This window comes from Urocitellus parryii, chromosome 1 (genome assembly GCF_045843805.1).
Source record: "Urocitellus parryii isolate mUroPar1 chromosome 1, mUroPar1.hap1, whole genome shotgun sequence".
NCBI classification, from domain to species: Eukaryota; Metazoa; Chordata; class Mammalia; order Rodentia; family Sciuridae; genus Urocitellus; species Urocitellus parryii.
This window is the reverse complement of record NC_135531.1, coordinates 8061493-8085875: the sequence shown is the minus strand read 5'-3', so window position 1 is coordinate 8085875 and position 24383 is coordinate 8061493. Positions and strand designations below refer to the sequence as shown.

General features: G+C 43.2%; 1 protein-coding gene across 1 annotated transcript in view; it reads left to right on the top strand.

Moving 5' to 3' along the window:
* Sema5a (semaphorin 5A) overlaps nucleotides 1-24383 on the top strand; it is a 446744-nt gene that overhangs the window by 375755 nt on the left and 46606 nt on the right. Inside the window, exons 14-16 of the mRNA XM_026397069.2 lie at nucleotides 3450-3631; nucleotides 6491-6634; nucleotides 15655-15802. Coding sequence (XP_026252854.2) covers nucleotides 3450-3631; nucleotides 6491-6634; nucleotides 15655-15802 — 474 coding nt within the window. The remainder of the gene's footprint in view (nucleotides 1-3449; nucleotides 3632-6490; nucleotides 6635-15654; nucleotides 15803-24383) is intronic.

Below are 24383 nucleotides of genomic sequence, written 5' to 3'. Positions count from 1 at the left end.
GGGTCCTCATACATGTACTTTGGATAATAGTGATACATGTACTTTGGATAATAATAATAATAATTAATAATGATTAATAAACATTCAACCATCATTAATTACCCCATGTCCCCTTCCTTCCCCTCCCACCCCTCTGCCCTATCTAGAGTTCCTCTATTCCTCCCATGCTCCTGCTCCCTATCCCTCTATGAATCAGCTTCCTTATAGCAAAGAAAACATTTGGCATTTGGGTTTTTGGGATTGGCTAACTTCACTTAGCATTATCTTCTCTAACTCTATCCATTCACCTACAAATGCCATGATTTTACTCTCTTTTATTGCTGAGTAATATTCCATTGTGTAGATATGCCACATTTTTTTTAATCCATTCATCTGCTGAAGGGCATCTAGGTTGGTTCCACAGTTTAGCTATTGTGAATTGTGCTGCTACAAACACTGATGTGGCTGTGTTCTTTTAGTATGCTGTTTTTAAATCCTTTGGGCATACACAGAGGAGAGGGAATGCTGGGTCAAATGGTGGTTCCATTCCCAATTTTCCAAGGAACCTCCATACTGCTTTCCATATTGGATGCACCAATTTGCAGTACCACAGGCAGTAGATGAGTGTGCCTTTTTCCCCACATCCTCTCCAACACTTATTGTTGTTTGTCTTCATAATAGCTGCCATTCTGACTGGAGTGAGATGAACTCTTAGAGTGGATTTGATTTGCATTTCTCTAATTGCTAGTGTTAGTCAGCTTTTTATCACTGTGATCAAAATAGCTGACAAGAACAAGTTAGAGGAAGAAAAGTCTGTTTTGGCTCTCAGTTCCAGAGGTTTAGTCTATGGTTGGCCCTGGGGGTGGAGCAGATGAACTTGGCAGAAGCGTGGGTGGAGGAGTGCTGCTCAGTTCATGGCAGCCAGGAAGCAGAGAGAGAGGAGAGGGCTACAGAGAAGGAAGATGCACCCTTCCAGAGCTTGGACCTCCTCCACCTCCTCCAGCCACGTCCCACCAGCCTATTGTGACCACACAGTCCATTCAAGCTAGGACAGACTGACCAGGACACAGCTCTCATAATCTAATCATTTCACTCTGAATATTCTGGCATTAACACAAGAGCCTCTGGGGACACCTCATTTCCCACTGCAGCACTCGGGTTACCCACAGCTTCCTACCTGGTGGGTCCTGGGGCCATCTTCCCCCCTTGGAGGTTTCCTTAGCTCAGCACACACCTCGGCTCTTGGTACCTCATCTAATTCTCCTTATAGTCTCCTGGACTGTGAGTTCTGTTTCCTGCCAGGACCATGGCAAGGACAAGTTTTTAGTCCCTAGATTTGTCGTCTTTGGTACCCCACTGATGTCACAAAGATGGGTTACTTTCAGGTTTACATTTTATGGGACTTTTTTTCCTGACAATGAAGTCATCTTCTGGAAGTTTCTGTGTTTCTTCTCCCAAAATGGCTAGATTGAAGTCTAATCCACAGAAACACAGGGCTGCAAGGGAGGAAGAGGCATTTTATGTTAAATTTTAGGGTGAAGATAATGTGTTTCACCATTTGAACGTTGGTATCTCGAGTAACCATGCTGTTCTGGTTATGTTTGCACTTTGCCCTATTTTAAAATTCCCCTGTTTTTAAACTCTTTGGTTTTCTGCATCACTTGGGGTGAACTGCCACATGTTGTTTGTTAAATGTGTGTTAAGGGTCATTAGGAAGGACAATCACCTGCCCCTGAGTCACACACAGCAGCACCATGGTACCCGCTTGGCACAGTCCTGCCCTGTGCATCCGTTCACCAATAGCCAGCTCAGCAGGAGGCACCTTGTATTCCTGAGCAAACCCAATGAGCCCCAACTGTCCTCAATTAAAAACAAGTTATAGTGAAAGTTCCCCAAATAGTAGGAGGTCCCCTTGTCTTTTTATCCCTAGTAAGAACTCTTGTCACCAGTTTCCTTCCCAGCAAGACACCTCCAAGCCAGAGGCAGACAGACACAGCTAAGATTTGGGGACCCTTGAAAACTGAGTTCCTCGTAGTCCAGACTTGGTCTTGGTCTTGCTGCCAGGGAGGCAAACAGGTACTTTATTTGTTTGTGAAGCCAAATAGAACTGTCTCAGGCAGCTGTGTGATATTGTCAGTGTCACTCCCAGCCTACACGCACCCTGTGGGTACCACAGTGGAGGAAAACTGGCTTTGGAGGGCTCTCCAGAGCACCCTGTGCCCTGTCCCCGATAGCACAGACACAGCAGTAATGACAGTGTGAATAGTCAGAGTACTATGGACCTGTACTATGTAAACATTGTACAAATGTTCTGTCTGGTCACCATTATTCCTAGATGCCAGTTCCATGGTCAGTCAAGCCACTTGATGCTTTTTAGCAACAGTGACACTGTTCATGGATCAGACAGTGGTCTGGGTGTAGAGCATGTGAGCACTTGTTAGCACAGGCCTGCTTAAATCACAGGGAGAGTAACTACAGATCTGTCATGGTGTACGCAGGAGTCTTCTGGACAGGGCAAGAGGAAGGCCGTTAAAAGGGTGGAGAATGAATGTGGAAAATCCCCAACAGCAGGATCTTTGCTGCTTTGTCAAGAGAATCTGTCCAGTTGGTAGTTTGAGTCCGCATGGCAGGCAAGGCTTGGAGCAGCATCGTGGTCTCCATCCAGGCAGGAGCTGCAGATGGACACCACAGGGGCCGGGGAATGGGCATGTTCTCCTGGTGGGCAATCGTGGGAGCACTCAGCACTTGGCAGCCACTCAAGCTGCCCTCAGCCTCAGCAGTCCTCGCCAGCTCCTTCACCTGCACCTTCTACACCTTAGGGGCCAGCACAAGTGTCCATCCCAGATCCCAGATGCTTGTTGACTGACCCCTGCTCAGGGACCATAGTCCTGGTCATGACTCACATGGGACTTTGCAGGTGGTAATGATATGTGTGGAGCCCCCCTGGCCTGCAGAGCCGCGGAGGCTTGATGGGGACCTGGCCCCCGGAGCTGCTGCAGCTCCCGTTGCCCACGGGCTCTCAGAGCATGTGAACCCTACCTTGCCAGGTAGAGGCACCCCTGGAGCTGGGTGCATTTCCATAACTACTTCACCAATGTTTCATTTTCAATAATGTACTTACACAGGCAACAGGTGTGTGCCTCGGTGATGTTCTCACTCCCGTTAATCTTGCTCCTTGGATTTCCCATATCAGGGGACCATACTTCCCAAACCCTATTGCCAGGTCAGGTGCTTCTTTCACTCTCTCATCCCTTCCTCCTCTTTCTTTCCCTCATTTTTCCTTCTTCTTTCCTCTGTAACTCCCTCCCCCACCATTGACCCCAGGGCTCCACTTTGACTTGGTCCCTCACACATCCCTATAATTTTGGAAAGACTCCGCGGGTTCTGATGTCTCCAGGGCTCTTCCAAGGTCACTCCGACTCACTTGCAGTTTAACACTTCCAGGCTGTCTCACTTCTGTCTGCCTCTAGATCAGGAATCTCACTGTGGACGGGCACTTTGGACCATGGTCTCCCTGGACGCCCTGCACGCACATGGATGGCACTGCTGTGGGATCCTGCCTCTGCCGGTCTCGTTCCTGTGACAGCCCGGCCCCCCAGTGTGGCGGCTGGCAGTGCAAAGGCCCCAGCATGGAGATCGCCAACTGTTCCAGGTGCGTCCCCTAGACTGCTCTGGTGTACTCTGGTGCTGGGGCATACGGTAAATCATTCCTAACACACACCTTTCCTACGAGACAAGGGGAGGGGGCGGCGAAAAGATGGGGGACATCCACCTCTTAAAAATTACGGGGTCTGGGGAAGAAAAAAATAAATTATAAATTAGAAGGAATTTAAAACTACAAGTTAGATCATAAATCTAAACCTGTTCATATGCTCATCATTAGGGTGGGGAAAATATTATGAATTTACACTGTACGATTGGATTGGTTCGGGGGTGTGTCCATGTTACTGAAATAAACTATTTCTGCAGTACATAGACAGTCGCCCCCACTGCAGAACAAATATATTAGGTGGAAGACAGAAGAAGCCAAGCCTTTTCATGATCAGAAGTCAGCTCTGTAGTCAGAACTCAGGCCTCCACTTAGTGACACTGGGCTCTAGGTGACCAGGAGAACACTTCAAATAATGTGATCCATGGAGTAGCTTTCCTGTTTTCTCTGTTAAAAATTGATAAATATATAAATTTCATAAAGCTACACTAGTTTACGTCTTGCCCTGCTCCGGTAGCACCCTGACCACAAACATCAGTACATCCTCTGAGACCGTCTTCAGGCACCCTCCTTGCTTGTACACTAATGCAGAATGTTTGTTAAAAAGTGTTCTTCTTGTCATGAGCCCATCTAAACATGCAGAGAGCATGTGGACACTTGTCTATGAAGTCACAGACAGAGGAAATCCTGTGGGGGGATCAAAGTATTCGAGAACCCAGGACAGGAAGTCTCAGCCTGCCCTAGAGAAGGGATAAGAAAGGGGACATGCAGATAGGACAGGTGATATGATGTTGGCATCTGCTGACAGTCTTTGCAGGGTAATTGGCTCACTCACAAAGTTGAAGGAGCCATTTGGGGCTGAAGAGATAAGATTGTACGACAGAAGGCACGGGCACCATCAAATCGCGTGTTGCCTGCTGTCCACATTTAAAGTGGCCACCATTGATGACAGACAGAAACTTCATAAATGCTGCCAAGCTGCCATCATCTGAAGATCACCATAAGTGGCTGATGTCCTTTCTATACTGCTTAATTACAAAAGAGCTATCTGAGTGCATTGTTGACTGGTTTATTTATACATCTTCAGTGTTTATTCTAGTCAGAAAGTCATTCTCTAAGTAGTCTTGAAATACAACGGGTGGTTATTTTAAACTTAAAAATCAAATAAGCAAACCAGTTCTAGCAATGTTTTAAACACGTAAGTGAATTGTCTCATACACACATCATTGAGATGTTCCAGCTGACGATATGTGATTAGTCTGTGATGCTCTTTTGGTTGCCTGCTGCTGTGTCTACCACTAGACAACATGTAGTGAACACATACATTTGCAATTGCATTCATTTATTTCATCACTTATTCTGCGTATTATAAGAATACATCATAAAATTCCACGTTTGTTAAAATGTAGGAAATTAAGAATTTCATAACAATTTTGAAAGCAGTATTTTCAGCATCATCTAACATTTATTTTATATGTAAATAAGCTGAATATTTCAATTAATTACTTGAGTAATATGTAAGAATATAGTTAGAGGGTAAAGAAACTAGCTAATTACTTTTAAGAAAAACATGGAAGTCTTACTTTGATTAAATTACCATAAAGCAGCTTTATTATAATATGCACAAGGCTAATAATGTAGATTTTATTTATATCTCTGCTAAGTTTCAGCAAATAAAGTGGGGAATATTAGATACACTAAGAAACTTCTTTGAGGAATTTTCATTTTAGATTGTCTTAAAGTTAAGGTTTAAATTATTATTTATACCTGTATTTTCAGTGGCATAGTTGTGGACTTTGGTGTATCTAAAGGAATGTACAAAGTAAAAAGCAGAGTTAATGTGAGTTGACTTCCCCACCCTGTGGAAATACAAATCCCATGGGTGAGGTTAGGAATGCCCATGGAAATCCACATGTGGTTATAGAAGTAGAAATGACCCCGCATGCACTAGACCCTCTACGTGGGAGTTTGAACTCTGCATTTAATCGAAATCTGAATACCTAAAATCCCCAAATACCTACAATTTATTTTTTAATATCAGGGAAGAATAGCTGAATAATTCCTCTTGTTGTCAATCATGGTTTATTTTATAAAATCATCTAATTCTACTTATAATTTTTTTCTGTCTACATTATTGTATGTCTGTGATGCATAGAGACAGATTTATGTAATTTGCTCTCCTTGTTTATGCTGTTTATATTTTGTCACTTTTCAAGGATCTGAACTTAAATGTTCCTCCTTCATTTGTATCAGAAGTCTGACTTGACACCTGAGCCTGGTAGCACTCTTTGTGCACAGGATCTCCTCAGGAGGGTTGCTCACTCTCACTGATGTTAGTAGATCTGAAAGGAGGTCTCGGTAGAGTTTTAAATGACTCTTTGGTTCACAGCTGAATTTTCCAGAGATGATAATGGATGCAATACAAGTCAAACAAAATCACAAAATCTGGATGGTTAGGGATTCACTTCTAATTGCTTTTTAGTAAAATAAACTATTAACATTTTTCATGACTAAAGTTTCTTAAAGTTTCATGATACTGCTCATTTAAAATGATTTAGAGTACGCTTAAAATTGCATTTTTAAATTTTCTGTCTTACCTCTAAAATCAGATGCCAAGGGGTAGGGGGCTCACAGTCATTGAAGTTCCCTGGCCCAGCCCATTCAGGCCATGCTGGCATTCCCTCTCCACAGGGGCACCATAGTCAAGTGGTGACCCAGATCCAGGTGCATTTGCAGTGGGTATGCAGGGGCTTGGACTCTGAGCCAGTGTGGCCTAGTGATTGTGTGGCTTCCTTTCCCCAGGAACGGAGGCTGGACTCCCTGGACCTCATGGTCGCCCTGCAGCACTACCTGTGGGATCGGCTTCCAGGTGCGGCAGCGGTCTTGCAGCAACCCCACCCCTAGGCACGGGGGCCGGGTGTGTGTGGGACAGAACCGTGAGGAGAGGTACGTGCCAAGCTTCCCAGCAGAGCATCCCCAGCTTCCTCCCATCCAGTGTGGTCAGTTTCCGTTTGGATCTAGCTGAGCTTATCTGTGGCATCCCTTTTGGTTGAGCTGAATTATCCTCTTCCTTTTGTGACATCATTATTTTGACCAAAGCCTCCTATTAAGAGCATTTTCCCCTTTCTGCTGCCTGCATGGTTGGGCTGCCTCAGCTGAGGAATTAAGGCTATGGAGATACCCAGGCTGCAGGCCTCTCTGAGATGGGCTCCTGGAAACTCAGAAAATGAGTCTGCTGGAGAACGATTATTCTTGAGAGACTTCAGCTACACCAGTCCCCACAGCTGCAATTCCCAGGAGAACCCAAAAGGGTCAGGTCCAGATGCTGTGGGGCAGGTAAAGTAAAGTTTGCATCAGAACAAAATGCAGCAGCTGGAATACAGATGCAAACACACTGAGGGTTTGGGTGTGTTCACAGCCACACACTAATTGTTAACAAACACCCTCGGGGAGGATGTATCTGACTTGAAGTGGGGATTCTTTTCCATGTGCATCTTAACCTTCCATCACATCACCGCAGTCTGTCAGTTTAGTCTGGGATCTAGTCATTTGTTTCTTCCTTTAGAATGAGACGTTTGGTTTCATCCTCATAATTCATAGATGTGATCATTAATTCTTTCTTGTCTTTTTAATGTGTGTTCCACTTTGTCACTATTGGGAGAAAAAAACCACATAGGTGAATTTCACAGAACTTTCTGGATTCTTATTCTGCTGTACTGACATCAAGTTATTATTCCAAAGCCTTTTAATGAAAAGATAGTAGGCTTGTATTGGTGTCATGCATTCCAAAGAATGTCTTACAAAAGCACTGTAAATAGTTATTTGTGGTGCAATTAGTACTTACATATTTAAAAAATAAAAATAAATACTAACAGGTTTGCTGTGTGGACAGTTTTCTCACAGGAATTTATTACAACCTGAAATCAACTAGGGAGAACCATTCTTTCTTTCCTCATTGTGTTGCTCTCTTACCAAATAATATTTCATTCTTTTGAATAGGAGGGAAAGGAAGATGGTCGTGTTTGAAATAGTCCTGTGAGACGGTCCTGTACAGGTCTGTCATTTTCTGTCTAACACCAGTTGAGAAGTGGGAAAGCCAATTATAGGAAAAATGTCTCCACACTATTTATGAACCTTGTTATATTTAAAACTGATGGGAAGTTTCTGAGTGCTGGGAGTTGTCAGGTAGTGCAGTCCACTGGGCAAAGACATCTTCATTTGTGCAAAGGCTTTCCTGGAGTCGAGGTGCTGCCACAGCGTAACAAGGTGGACAGGAAGACACTGCTCACCTCTGCGGCCACAGTACGTGCACGCTCTGTATGTGAGTAGCATTGTTCATAAAGCTGTGCTTGCAGAAAAAGATCTGGAGAAAGAATGGCCAGTGGTTTGTGGCCATTAGACTAATGAACATCTTTTAGGGCTAGGTATGTGCTAGCTTACTGGAGGAAAACTTAAGTTCAGCAATGAAGAAGCAGATGGTAAAGACAGAGACTATATAATATTTTCATGAAATTGAAGTCTCTCTACTGAATAGTCTTGCTGTGTGAAAAACCAACCAACCAACCAACCAAACAACAACAACAACAACAAAAAAAATTAAACTAAGTATCTGATAGGCTTTCATCTTCACAAGCAAAAGGTTCTTAGAAATCTCTTTGCCCTGTTGCAAAAGAAGTCCCTCCATATAAGTACAACAAAGGAAAACTTTGCTCATTCTGACAAAGGAGATATTTGAGATTAGATTAAAGGAGACCATGATCTCCATGAGAAGGTACAAAGTTCTAAGGAATAGGCACATTAAATGATTAACAAGATCACGCTTATTTAAAAACCATCAAACCTAAAGAAATCCTGGGTGACCAAAAGAAAATAAATTGATATTCTCAAAAAAAAAAAAATCCCTGAATTAATGCCAGGATCACAGTTAGTGACTTTGGGACAAAATCTCCAATGTGTGGGAGCTTAATTGTATCAATAATCTCTGAAATTTTCACACTACTTTAAAAAAAATCAATAGATAAATAAAATATCTCACTTAAAGTATACATGTACGTTAGCATGTGTGGATGGTTTATTTTCTTTCTATTCCTTGGATTTTCCTGAATATCCAAAAAATTAAAGGCACCAAGAGGGCCACCAATGGATAGAAGAAAGGGACTTTGTTATAAATATTATCAAAATATGATGTGATTATATGTATTCCTTTTCACCTGCTGTGTCATAATCATTCCACAAACTAAAACAACACAGGGTTATTATTTCACAGTCTTAGAGCCACTGGTGTTCCTACAGAGCTTACGTGAATCCTATGCACATGGCCAGTCAGGGCTTCAGTTTCTAGACACATGACCCTCCCCTGCATGGTCTTTCTCCCTCAAATCTGTCCAGGATTGTCCTTCAAGACGGCAGCACAGTCCGAGGTAACGAAATCATAAGAGGACCCATGCTTGCCATATTCTATTGGTTAGAAGTCAGCTGCAGGCCCTGTTAGGATGAGGAGATGTCTCAGGGTGTGCATGTCAGGGGAAGGCCATCAGGGTCTCCTTAGGGTCTGTCTGTCACAGGTGATCTCTGTTCCATTGTCACTCATGCCCTCCACATGCAAAATGCCTTTCACTTAATCCCAAGGTCCCCCAAAGTCTTATCCTATTAGTCATCTTCCCCAAGCCCAGGATTTTACCATTCAAGTCAGTCTCAGACACGCATGAGGCTCCCTGGTGCTGGGCCTCTTGGTCTGCTGTCCTCTAAACGAGAGGCAAGTTCTCACTCTATATGCAACAGTCGGTCAGGGAAAGAATGCCAGCAGGAGATGTTTAAAAAGAGGAAGATGGAAAGAACAGAACTCGCTGCTCCCTGGGAATGCCGGGCCCTAGCCAGGCAGGCCTTGGGAGGTGCTCTGTTGAAGTCTGGATCTGCCCAATTTGCTCCCATCTCCACGGCTGGCTCATCCCTATTTTCTTAAAGGCATCAAGTACCTGCAGCCTGTCAGCCCAATTGCCTGTGCTGTGCTGGGTTTCCCACAGGCTTTCATTTAAACGTTCTCTCTCCCTTTTAATCCAAGCTGGTGGTATTTTTGCTAAAATAACCTTCACAAGAACTTTATGGCTCTTCATGGGTTTCCCCAGGGTCTCCCCACTGGACAGAAGCCACACTTGCAGATCTTCCTAAGATAGCCCTACTGTGCCTTCGGGTGCCCCAGCAGCCTGGGAGACAGAGCCCTCCTGCTCCTAGGGTACCCCTGTGACCAAGAGGATCCCTGAGCCACCCCTTGCTTGTGACATCTTAGAAGGGTGCTATGCTTGAACTCCATGTTACTCTGATTCTCTTATATTTCTGAGTTTTCACAGTAATACACTCAGCTTTCCCCGAGGCCAGCTTTTCCTGATGGTGCTTAGAAGCTGTTTCTTAATTTTGTCATCTTTGGCATCAGGAGAAGCAGGTTCCCAAACACCATGCAGCCTCTGTTTGCTTTGTTGAATGGAGTGGCCCTCAATTCTCTCTCCTCCTACATTTCACTGTGAGCAGCAAGTCCTGGGGCAGCACCTTTCACACTGTCCTCGTGAGTTTCTGAAGTTGTGTGACCTGCTTGGCCACAGGTTCCTCTTTCCATGATTATGGTAGATAATCATTTTGGAAGCTTTCTACCTTTAGATAACTAAGCTTTCCCTTCTTCCAGTCTCTAATAACATGCTCCTATCTCCTTGTTATTTTTATTGTAGTAAATTACAGGCAACGTGAACTAGCCACTTACCCACTTTTAAGTGTACAGTTGACAACCGTTAACACATGGATAGCCTTCTCCTTGCTCCTAAGCAATGTATCCCCATCCTACCCTCCTCTAACCCCTGGCAACCTCCAACCCCATCTCTGTCCATTTGCCTGTTATGATATGCATTTCATGTAAGTGGAACCCCAGTGTTGCCCTTTGATGTCTCTCTTGGCTCACTTAGCATGATTGGTTCAGGTTCATGGACATTGTAGATGGACCAGAACCTCATTCCTTTCTTAAGGCTTAATAGTATTCAGCTGTATGGCTGTAAGTGCCTTCACTTATCCATTTGGCCATAAGTGGTGCCCACATGGGCTATTTCTACCTTTTGCGTATTGCCAAAAATGTGATGATGAACGTTGGTGTACAGGTATCTGTTCAAGTTCCTGTTAAATTCTTCTGTGCATACGTCTAGGACTGAAGTTTCTGGGTCATATGTTAATTCTTTGTTTAGCTTTTGGAGGAACTGCCAGAGTGCTTTCCACTAAGATCTCTCCATTGAACATTCTTAACAGCAGAGTGTTCTAATTCTTCCAGATTCTTGCCAACGCTATTTTCTTGCTTTTGACTATAGTCACCCTACTGTGTATAAAGTGAGTATAAAGTGTATAAAGTGAGTCTTACCATGGTTTTGATTGGCATTTCCCTAATGACTAAATGTGCTCATTATATATATATATATATATATATATATATATATATATATATATATATATTATTTGAAGAAATATCTAATCGAGTCCTTTTCCTATTTTCTAATTGGCTTGTCTTTTTCATCATGCAGTTTAGTTATTTATCCTAGTTTGTTCTAAAACCCTTGCTGGCAGCATCCTCAAATCCAAATTTCTACTAATAGGCTTTACAAGTTGATTTAAGCTTTCTCTATAATGTTCCTCAAAATTCTTTCTTCTACCTCTTCTCTGGTCCCAAAGGCACCTTCCCATTTGGGGTGATTTTATTTTAGGAACACCATACTCCACACTGCTATGATATGTTCTAGTAGTCATCACATGACAGTGTTACCACAAATGTGCTGTTTCAAGCACCTCCTGTGTTAGCTTGCAGCTTCTCTGGGTTTCAAGCCTGGACACAGCTCAGCTGTCTTTGGTGGCAGGGTGGCAGTCTGCAATGTGAGTGCACACCAGGGCTCCCATCTGAGCTCAGAGGAGTGGCATCTGCTTCTTAGACCAGTCAGTTGTGGCAACCATCACCACCCTGCGGGCTGGCCACCTAAGGGCCTCAGTTTTTCACTGGATATAAACTAGATTATACCCTCACTTCTTTAATACCAGGGCATTACTCACCTTACTGGTTGCTTCTTCAAAGGCAGAAAGAGAAACTTCCCTAAAGTAAAGGCATTATGATCTTACATGACATAATCACAGCAGTAACTTTCATCACCTTGGACATATTCTGTTGTCTAGAAGTGAGTGACAATTTTGTCTCTCCCATCCTCAGTTGGAGGGGATTAAGCAAAGTGTGAGTTCCAGCAGGTGGGTATCAGGTGGGCCACATTAGAGTCTGTCCAATGCATTACCAAACTTAAGGGTCTTAAGAACCAATGGGATTTCATTATATGATTATTTTTGTCTTTATGGGTATGTTTGCTTCAGGTTGTGATAAACCAAAGTGAGGTTCTCTGCACATTGTTACTCTGTTCTGACATATTGTATTAAATATCATGGTGGACTTTATATATATACAGTTTCTCTGGCTGCATAAGAGATTCAGTTACTCCAGTATGCCCCAATAAAGGGATGATTACTTACCATGAACAATGAGAAAATGGTTCTTGAAAGGGCTTTCCCTGGTTCAGCCTGACAAGTTGTAGTAAGGAACTACCTTGAACCCAACTGAAATGGAATGGTTTGTAGCATAAAGAAATGCGAGAAGCAGCATGGTGCAGTGTTGAGACCCTGCCTGTGTGGAATCGTGAAGGCTTTTCCTTCACAGAGACTAGGTTTATGGAAAAATGGATAATTTATGGAGAAACACGGTGGGTCATCAGTTAGCTTTTAAATGCAAAATAAGAATGAGCAGTCATGAGCAAAATTAAAATCTTAATTTTTAATGCATCATGAAATGCATCTGTGACTTTCATTGCTTTAAGATACTAGAGACCTAACAGAGCCAATAAAAATTTAGGAACATTTATCTGGTCATCTGGTAAAGGCCAGCAGCAGCCTCGGAACGGGAGAAAGGAGGAGCCGACTACTGGCCGTCATGTGGACACTTTGTCTGTAAATTAATCAAGATCCTTAAGCAGAGATGCCGGGTCTCTGGTTTCCCATCATTGTTGGTGTTCCTGTGGTTTAATGAGGGGGCTTCTCTTGGGGGTGCAGCTGGTTGGGGTCAGGGTGAGGAGAGCCAGAAGGAAACTGATCTCTCACAGTGGCAGGGGATCCAGGCATGGGGCCTTCTAAGGGCTTTGCCTCTGAGCAGTCTCTTCCAGCCTGAATTCCTGAGGGTAAACCCAGACACAAAGGGGAGAGATAGCCTAGCAATTTCTGTTTCCCTCTGACCTTTCTCGTCACAGTCTTGGAATTACAGAGAGTGACAACTCAGAAAATCCTGGGGTGACCTGTTTCACAGGACTATTGTGGAGGGAGAAAGAGGGAAAAAGAGAAGGCCATTAGCTGACAACCTTAACTTGCAGCCCTGGAGATGATTTATTGACAATGTTGGAAAGTTCTGGTCTACATGCACAGGTTACCCTGCAGTAGATCTGTAACTATAATAACAGGCTGAGAGTTCTCACAGGTGGCCTGCTGCAGGCAAATACAAGAAAGTATTTATGCGTTATGATTTATTTCGCTCTGGGGATATGGTAGCTCAGTTGCTGAGCTTTTTATTAAAATTCAAGGGCTCTATGAGCATTTTTAGTAAGACTTTCCTTTGCCCTTCCTGCCCTTTTGTGTGTGTGCGAGTGTGCACGTGCACTGAAAACTGAAATTAGGGAAAACAAGTCTACTAAGTCATACCTTTAAATATCAGTTTAGAAATGGTTCTATTTACATACACGTGGACGTTTAGAATTAAACACGAGTGTGTTCTGAGGTCCTGAGTTTTCTTGACTTCCCTAAAACCTGCTCTCAAAACAAAAGACAATTTCCTCCTGGAATACTCGGAGCACCAACACAGATGCTAACATGTACTTCTTGGAATGCTGTGCTTTAGGCAGACTCCCCAAGGCAGAGTCTCACAGCCTACTGGAGCCTCAGTCTTCCCCCTCAGGCCCTGTTCTCCTGATTAGGGGGCTCCTCCCCTGTCCCCAGGCACTTGAGAGTGTCCTCTCCTGAGGGCTCAGCCCTGGAACACTGCTTCCTTGGGAAGGAGACCTAGCATTTCCACATCTGAAACCCTGAAAGGACGAGGAGTGGGGACTGTTCAGGTTATTGGCCACTCTTAAATTTGAATGTTCAGAGAAACTACACTGTTGGTCTGTTTCCTGACCCCCTGAGGGCCCCTCAGCAGTGACCTCTGCCTTCAGCAGGGAGGCTCTGTGGACTCCATGATTGCTGCACCGTATCAACTCTACCAAGCCCTGTCTTCCTCCTTCCTCCCCTTCTTTCCACCACCATGGCACCTGAATATCTTGAACTGTCCCTCATTTGCATTGCTGCCATCCAGATTCCTCTATTTGGTATCTGCACTTCCTGCTGGTGGCCTCCCCTCTCTTTGAAGGTGCAGGCCCCACACTGAAACTTGGGGAGCTCCTCAGACCTCAGGGACTGCAGGCCACCTGTGGGATCAGTGCCCACCCCACAAGAAAACCCTTCACTCGAACTCTACAGTTGCTCTTTTGTCTGCAGAGCTCCACGGGACTTCCTTGGTTTCTTGCCAACCAAGTTCGCATTCTTTCCCTCTATCTGGCAAAGCTAGCTCATTCCGCTGCCTGTCACCTCCCCCTGTTGTCTTTCACCATCCCCTTTCTTACCTTGCTCTCTCATGTCTACCTCTCATGACTCCCTGAACACCAGCGGGTGTCCATGTGCCTCATGCTATTGGCCGTTTCCACGCGGCCTCGCTTCCTGCTTTGTGCTCCAGCCATTCCTGAAGCCTCCCATTCTCCATGAAGGTTCTGGTTTGACAGAAGACAGTTGACCCTCCCCAGCATTCTCTGCAAAGAAACTACAGTCCCCAAATTCCTTTCCTTGGTGGCTGGCTGCCACTTGCCTACATTTTCTACTCCAGAAATGCATCTCCTTTGGTGTGTGGCACATTCAGAGTGACGGCAGGTTATGGTACAAGTACCCCCGTGTGTTTAGTTGGTGTTTTCCTCTTCTGCCTCTTGTGAGCCCCTATTCATCTGAGGCTGTGAACTATTGAGTTTAAATAGTCCTTTAAGTAACCAGAAGTGACTGGCTGAACTAGGCTGTATTCAGAGTGACTTCTTGTTTGGGGTTAGTTTGTTTGTTTGTTCATTTTCCCCAATTCATTTCATGTTCATAGGATTATACAGCAATGTGACCAGTCCTGGAGCTAAAGCGGTTTTGGGGTATTTGTCTAAAAATTGATAAAATGGATGTGTGTGTAGAAGTCTAAAATTGAAACACTGCAAATAGAACAAATATGTGTAGAATTGTATACTAACTCATTTAAAATAATCTGTCGTCTTTTAAATTAAAGTCATTTAACAACATTCTGAGAGCCTAAAAATAAATTTAAAAGTGCTATAACCTAAGCAGTAAATGTCATGGGCCTTTGTGCCAAACTCATGCTTTCACTTACCCTAATGAGATGATGCGACTTCCTTGATTCAGGAATGAGAAATGAATCCAAATAAAGCTCTGCTGGGTTTGTGTTCTTAACCTACTTTATCTTCCGATGTTTGTGTTTAGAAGATAATTGCCCTGCCTAGCTAGTTTCTCTTTGCTCTTATTTTGGGGTGTCTATTTGAAGAGTTTTGTTTTGTCTTGTTTCTCCTCTAATTGGCCGCACAGGAAGATCCATCCTGCATTGTGAGTTGAGCATTTTCTTCATTGTCTGCTGTGCATTCCATTGTCTGTGCACACAGCATGGCCAGCACCACATCTGCCTCCTGTCCTGTGCAACCACTGCAAATACAACAAGCCCCTCCACGCAGAGCATGCCCATGTGCGCAGCCTCTGGTGCAGGGATGGAGAGTGGGAAGCTCAGTTGTCTTGTGCGGCACTTAACAATTTCCTTTTCCTCTTGGATTCCTTCCCTATTACAGATACTGCAATGAGCATTTACTGTGCCCACCGCACATGTTCTGGACAGGCTGGGGTCCTTGGGAACGGTGCACAGCCCAATGTGGTGGTGGCATTCAAGCTCGCCGCAGGACCTGTGAGAATGGGCCCGATTGTGCAGGCTGCAACGTGGTGAGTACTCTCCTCGTGCCCAGCCTGCAACCCAGAGTTGGGCATCCAGCCTCGGCACCAGCTCAGCACTCTGCACACACTGGATGCTTTGCACTTATTTGACATGCTATAAACACTAGATGGACTGTACATGTCAAGCGTCTGCCCACATGAGGTGTTCTGCAAACTCTTTATGCTCTGCAGGCACAAAATGTTTTACGTACACTACGTGTCTAGATACTGCACGTCTGCAGGCACTTGGTGCTCTTCCACAGTAGAGCTCCTGCCAAAATTGACTCTCGGCAGATGCCATATGTTCCCCGAGCATTTGATGTTCCATAAACACAACATGTCCAGGCACCAGATGCTCTGTATACATTAAATGGTGTGAGTTGTGAAATTTTCTCTGGCTAATGGAACTGACCCAAGGAAGTGCAGGAAAATAGAGTACTTGGATTAAGCATGCACACACGGGATGAACTGCCCCGGGAGTGTTGCCTTTGTGAGTCCTGAACTAGCACATGCGCTTCAGCATTTGACTCCAGTCCTTCCATTTGGTCTAGCACATTGGATGATGCCCGCGAGTGAGGCTCACGCCCAGCATAAGATGCAGGACAAACCTCACACTTCCTGGGGACAGAGACACAGTGGAGCCAATGTCAGAGCATGTTGGTGCCAAGTCTGAGGGAATAGAAGGCAACTTATGGTTTTATTTTTCTTCTGCCTTAGGGGGTCATATTTCTTTTAACACTTTAAACAGTCCAATAAAATTCTGCTTTTGCAAGCTCCTTTCAAAAGGCCCATTGTTGCTGGCCCTGCTTCTTTGCTCAGGATGACTGAGCATGGATCCTGCAGGGTGCTCACCTGGCTCACCCTCCCTGGGGCTGCCCCAGTGTGCAGGAGAGATGTGGCCAGTGCTTGGGGGAGAGGCTCTGCAGGGGGGGCCTGACTCTGCCTGCTGCCCTCTGACCTTTCCTGTTGGCCTTCCATCCGTGCCCCAGTCTGTGAGGCTGAGAAGGTCTTTGTGCTGCCGTGAAGCCTGCTGCTACAAGCTGCAAACCCACACACTGCAGAGGCCCAGGGGACTTCAGAGAGGGGGAGAGGCTACGGGGTGCTGCATGGATCTTGCAGCAGACTCAAGGAGGCTTTTTGGATTGGACTTTGCCATTCCATTTTCTTCCCTTCATGTCGTCAAAGTCATTGTAGTGATTCTAATCAGATCTATCACTGCTCACAGAGACAGGTCTTCCCAGATGCCTCTGAACTAAGCATAGACCAGGAAAAATCTCACTGTACACTGCATATGAGAAAATGTAAATTCTTAGACCAACATGTAGATAAATATTTCAAATACCAAAATTCAGAATTATTTATTATAATGTCAACGGTGTCATCTCTCTGCTGAGCCGTCTCCTCGGCTCCTGTTCCCTCTGTGTCTGAGTGCAGGGTCTTCAGTTCCACATCAAGATGTTTCTCAACAGGCTGGGATTTTGGCTCAGCAGTAGAGTGCGTGCCTAGCATGCGCGAGGCCCTGGGTTTGATCTTCAGCACCACATAAAAAAATAAATACATAAAATAAGGGTATTATGTTCAACTACAACTAAAAAATAGATATTAACCAATAAATAAATAAATAAATAAAAATAAAAAGGATTCTTCTCACCTGCGGGAAACCAAGGCAAGGATAGTGTGAGATGATCTTGCACCTTAGATTCTAAGCACTTTTCTGCCTAAAGAATGAGAAAATAGTATATATCTTTCACTTTCTTGCTGTGAATTAACTTCAATAGTTATATTCAAAACTGATTCATGAAATAAAAATATATTAAGGAAGAGTATAGCATATCTCTTATGAACTTACTAGGATGTGTGTGTGTGTGTGTGTGTGTGTGTGATACATCTGTTCATAAATATAAAAATTGGAGGTCTTCCAAAATGTCAATGTATTTGTTGCTTTATTTGCTTCAGTATCATAGTTTATAGAACAAATGTAACCTTGGCTTCCAAATCCAGAAAAATATAACTCAGAATTCCCTCCAAGGATAGCAGATGTGTTTGAGCAGAATAAAGACAGTGCCAAATACAGCAAAAATAATTTGAAGAGAGAAACAGACGTGGCGTTGCCAGCACAATATTAATACACATATTTTACTGAAATACCAGACAAAGCATAAAGCAGTTGAACAAAAATCTATAATTTAAGTTATGAACAGGAAACATAGGATAGATGTTTATTTCCTTGATACAAAAGAACCAGAAAGTTCAAGAAGAAAGATGTTACAATCAGTATACACTGTCAGAAGGAACTCTCTGAAGGTTAATCAGAGCAGATAAGTGCAATCAAATGTGTTTCTGTCAAATAATGGCATTGTGGATAAATTTAGGAGCAAGTGAAATCCGGCAAGTGGAAGTTTAAATATGTTGTGATATATGAAAATCACCACGATGTGACCCATTCCTCACTGTTGTGTAGCTCATGAGCCCACGGGTTCCTGTTTTTCCAAGTGAGAAAATGGAGACCCATGGACCAGTGTTAGGTGTCTGAAGCCAATTGCCAGAGGAGCAACACCCCAGGCCAGGCTCTTCACTTCATAGTGAATCCAATCAATCCTAAAGAGATCCAGGTGCTGTGGGCCCTCCAAAAATATAGCATCAAGAACAGTGAGACCATAGGCCAGAGTTCAGACGGGCACCCACAACATGAGACCCCTAAAAGTCTAGAACAGGAAAACTGTGCATTTGTCTCTGGTTTCATACATTTCTAAAAAGGCTGGGTTGATTTTGCTGCAGGCCACTAATATATGAACTAGTTCAATTTTAAAGGACCTCAGTAATCAAACAAAAATTATTTTAGGTCCATGCAATATACATTTTTAAGAGGTATGATCTGCATACGGCTTCTCCTGCCTGGTCATCCTGCTCTTGTTCAGAATGACAGTTCAGAACCACAGTTCAGGATTTTCCTACAAGTCACTTGTGCTTTTTTTTTTTTCAGTATTTTCAAAAGTAGTACTTAAATTCATCTAATTTGGCAATATTTTGAAGGACACTGTAGGCAAGTTTTGTTATTTAAAAAAAAATTTATCTTGACTTTTGACAATCGTAATTTTTTTGATAAGAATGATAATCTAATTTTGTAAATATGTCTTTACACACTTTGTAACATATTTTTTGAGCTTCCTGGTGTTATACTCTCTCAGACTTTGGTAGTTTTGTTGTTACTGGGACAGTGTTAGTCAATTCCTTGTGTATGACTGTACTGGGGGAGCAGCTTATTGTGTGCTACATGGACAATTGTTACCCTTAGTTTTTTTTAAAAAAAAAAAACCCATATCTCTTCTTTCTAGTTTACTGAAATAATCCTCAGTTCCTCCATTTAAATTTTAGTGCTGAAATGTCTTAGTGTTATCTACTTTTACTCCAATGGGTGAACTGGCATTGCCTTTTGCCATAAAATAGAAAGGTGCCCTGGGAGACTGACATTTATTTTTTACAAGTGAGTAGCAGTTTTAAACTTGGCTGCTTGTGTGTGTGTGTGTCATGGTTGGTGCAGGAATATGGGTCTTACCTCTCCTTTAAAACCCTGTGTGGAAGCCTCCACACCTGTCTATGGCACGGTTAGGAGGTGGTGGGATCTGTAAGAGGTGGGGCTAAGTGCAGGGAAGTTGGATCGCTGGGGAGTGACCTTTGGGACTATTGGATGCTGGCCCCTCCCTTCGTCTCCTCTCTACCATGTGTCCCTGCTCTGACCTGCAGCTCACCATATGCCTAAAAGCAAAAGGACCATCCAATCATGGACTAGAACCTCCAAAACTGTGAGCCACAGAAAACCTTTCCTCTTCCTTAGGTGGTTATCTCAGGTGTCTTTCACCGTAATGGAAAGCCAACCAGCAAAGTTAGGTTCCTGTGTTTTCTCACTTTCAACAATGGCTTCCTGGAAATCCATAGTCCTGCCTTGGAGGATGGGTGGGTTTCCATGAGGAGGAACACAGAAAGTCTTCTCCTCATACACGTATTGTGACCCCAACATTTGCTCTACTGCAGACTTGGCCATTGCCAGTTTAAATTAACTTTGATGCATTGGTTAATGTGCTGTTATCACGCTGTGGGCCTGGATCCTTTTCCAAATCTTTACTTGATACCCTAAACTATATGACTAAGACCCTTAACAATATGACTAAAACCTCACTCACCAATATGGACCCTGTGGCCTGGGCTGATCTCAAGGGACACAGATGGATGTGTGTGGAAGCTTTTCTTACTTTAATGAGCCAATGGCCTTTCTAGTTTACATACAACAAATTTTATCCATAGTTTATGAAAATACCATGTTATAATACAAAAGAGGCAATTTTCTTAAATAAAATTTGATAAATACGATCAAGTAGTTTAATTCCATTGAAAATGTTCAGAATTTGTGTAGAAAATTAGTATTCTTTGTTGCCGTTATCATCATCAGCCATTGTAATAGCTGAGTGATAGGCTTTGTTTAAAGCACTTCTTGGGGATGTATTTTTGATTCCAAGGACCCAGTGGTATGGCATTATGAGTAACTGCCAACTAGATGAGGAAACTTGGCCTGAACAGGCAGATGACTCAGCTCGTGCTGCGCACAGTCAGACTCCAGGCCAGGCATTTCTGGTGAAGGTCTGTGTTTCCTCCACTCCATGGCCTCATCAAACATTTGAAGATTAATCAAAAAGGAAAAAGATTACAAGTTTCCTAATGTTAACCTAAACACCAAAATAATTACAAATTTGGTTTTACCCAGCTGAAGGTGATACATAGCAAATTTGATCAAATGAATAATTTTAATTAAAATCTGAAAAAAGTTAGTCATTTATTAAGGATGACAGCCATGGGTGGTGGGTTCAGGATGGACATATAACTGAGGGTCTAGAGAAGTGAAAGATCCTTGGGGAAGTCCCTGATACCCAGATGCACCTGAGAAAGGGTGCCCACACTGACTTTTCTCCTCCAAAGCCACTGTGTATAATCAGGCAGGTAGGAGACTGCATGGTTCCTGGGGGAGGGCACTGATCATTTTTCAGAGATGACGTGGATCAACAATGCCCCCTGAGTGTGACCCCAGCCCTGATGTGAGTGCATGAAAACTTAGTGAGTTCTTCAAAACCCCAGAAATATATGAGGCTTCTCCCTTCTTTTCAGACCCCAGGTTTCATTGTGGGGGTAGTTGCTGAGATGGGTGAGTTTTCCATCTCGGCTGGAGCTCTGTTTAAAATAAGAGTTGAGACAAGGGCTTAGAGCAGGTGGATTATTTGGGAGATGAATCTATCACAGTGGATGGGACTAGGGAGAATGGTGGGGTAAGGAGGAAAGACGAGAAAGCCCCTGTTCCTTATCAAGGCCACTTCTGTGGGCAGCAGGGCTGATTCCTTGCTGAGACCAGAACGCTGCTGATGCCTTTTAAAAGTGCCTGACCTTTATGACTCCTCTTGAGTGAGGGGTGCTCCCAGGCTGCACCCTCGAATACCAGCTCTCTCCAGGGGCTTCAGAACATGAAAAGCCACCTGTGCTCCGAGAGGACACTGCTGGTGGAGAGCTGCCTACCACTTACTGCAGCTGGGACCACCAGGTGGAGGGGGTCTCAATGCACTTGTTGTATCTGGTTTCATGAGAATGAATCCTGACCATAGTAGGAAAGATCAATAGTTGAAATCAAGTGTTGCTGGGCCCTCCTGCCTTGCAGGGTTCCACCTGCCCATAAAATCTTTCCAGCCATCATTTACAGGTAAATGGATGGATGGCATTTTAGAAGATAATGCTCAGGGAAGTTAGCCAATCCCCCTAAAACAAACACCAAATGTTTTCTCTGATATAAGGAGGCTGACTCATAGTGGGGTAGGGAGGGAGAGCATGGGAGGAAGAGATAGGGAAGAGGGGTGGGAGGGAAAGAGAGGGGGCAGGGATTAGCAATGAAAGTGGAATATGATGGACATCATTAGCCAAAGTACATGTATGAAGACACGAATTGGTGTCAATATACTTTATATACAACCTGAGATATGAAAAATTGTGCTCTATATGTGTAATAAGAATTGTAATGCATTCTGCTGTCATTTGTTTTTTAAAAAAATCAATAAAGAGAAAAAAAAATCTTTCCAGCCATCAAATAGCTATGGATACTTAATATTGAGTCAGGTTACACTTTGTTTTCTGGGAGGTAATTTTGTTCAGCAGAGTAATTCTCCACTGTGTGAATCAATTCTTGCCTTGAACACATGAAGGAAAAGCTCTGAGAATGTTTTCTTTTTTTTTTTTTTTATTGGTCGTTCATACCATTACATAGTTCTTAATACATCATATTACACGGTTTGATTCAAGTGGATTATGAACTCCCGCTTTTACCCCGTATACAAATTGCTGTATCACATCAGTTACCCTTCCATTTATTGACATATTGCCTTTCTAGTGTCTGATGTATTCTGCTGTCTGTCTGAGAATGTTTTCCAGGAAGTGAAACTGGAGTTGGTGCCCAGTATCGGGCAACCTGAGGGGTCACCAGGTCAGGGAAGAGGGAGACAGCTGCAGAACTGGGAGGCAGAGAGCCACCATTGCTAGAGACAGGCTGATGTGTGAGATCAACAGCTTTCCATGACTTTAGCTCCTGTGAGTCAAAATGATTTTAACTGCTTTTTCCTTCCCTTCCTCTTTATGGAATTTGCCTCCAAATATCGTTTAAGAACTGACATGATAATCATGTTCTCCCTTCACAATCACTATATCTGATGGAGATGATCTAAGGATTTTCACATGATCTGATACCAGGAAAGCTAAACAGATGAACTTGACCTTCAGAAAGAAGGTCACAGGAGGAACTGTCTCACTGCCCTGTGATTGCAAAATGCATTCACTTGTATTTGCAAATATTCTTCTCCTGTGGAAATGATTGATTTCCTTAGCTGAAACTTGATATTACATCTTCATAAGCATGCGAATGCAAATTTTGCTTTCTTTTTGTTATGAAATAGCTCAGTGAAGAGCTTGCAAATATGAAAGATTGTCCCAGTAAAACTGCCACATTTTGTTAAAAGAAGCTTGAGCATTTTGAAAAAGTTAATTTCGGTACGCAAAATTGAATGGTAAGGCGGATGGCCACGAAAGTATAAGTTTTCTAAAATTTAGCAAAGTTTGGCAATCAAGGTTAAGAATGATGCATGATGCAGATTCAGAGAAAAGAAAAATGATGGATTATAGGAATTAATCCATCAAAAGTCTGCCTTTAGGACATATAAATAATCTTTCACAATCTCTGGAAATTGCAATTGGTATACAGATCTGGAATATTTCACAGAAATGTTTTATTTATAGCATTGCAAGGGTCTGTTGCACAGATTTCTTAACTTTACAGAAGAACTGTTTCTTCTTATTATTATAATAATTCAAATACAGTGATTACAAATTAATTGAAAGGAGAAGTTTCATGAAGAGCAGTTTCAACTACAAAAGAGACTTAAGTCACACACACACTTTTCCTATATAGTTTTCCAATCGATTGGACCAATGCTTAATGCCTCACATTAAAACACATAAAATTTACTTACAGAAGCACAACAGAATTTCCACTAAGTGGCTTTGAGTTTACAAGTCTTTTGTAGGTCTAGTCCACAGAACAAGTGGATTGTCTTAAAGGCATAACAAATAGAGTGCTTAGCCAAAGTTAACTCAAGTGTCTCTTTTTTAAAAAGCGTGATTTTTCAGGATTAAAAATGAGCAATTAAGCATGACTTTCTAAATTTAAAGTCTTAATAGAAGTGCCTTTAAAAACAGTCAGAGGTTATTATTATTCTCCAAGTGCATCTTCAGTTTTTGATTGTAACTCTACTGACAGTTTGAGGCTAAGCATGGAGAGAATCCATTGAGAACACTTATTGGGTCTATTAGTCAATTCCTTGTCCCCTCCAAATTGGCTCTCATTTTTGGTCAGTATCTGGAGCTCACCTTATTTACTAGTTCTACCAGGTACTTGTCACTGTAATTAAGCAATTGCTCTTGGAGTAGCAGTTCTTCACATTTCCAAAAGACATCAGCTATCCAGCCAACTTCAGCTGCAAGTGCAGGGCTCTGGTGTTCCTCTTATCTGCAGCAGAGGGCATCCTGCTGAGGTGTGCAGTTTGCAGCATTAAGGGTGAGCTTTTGCATTCATTTGCACTGAGTTGCACCTTTGGGTAGTTCACTTTCCCTTCCAGGTTTTAGACACTCTATTTCAGTCCAGGCTGTTGCTACATACAGCATCCCTGGTTTCAGGGTGTGTGTTCATGCCTTACAGCAGCCTGGAGTGTGACTGCAGGGGAGCAACCTTCTCCTCACCATACTGTGTGGAGACATCCAAGGGAGCCCTTCCACATTCCCATTCTCATTCCCAGTCTGAGCCCTGAGGCCCCATGTTGGTATTCAGTCTTCTCAATGGACATATGGAAAGGTGCAGGCAAGCAAAGCTGTGACTCACTGCAGCTTCAGCTTTGCCTCCGCAGACTCATTCTGAAAACCCTTTCTAAAAGAATGCAAACTGTCAATCAAACTGCAGGGACAGCCCTCTGATGAGAAGACTTAATCATCAGCCAGGTGACTGTGCTGTTTG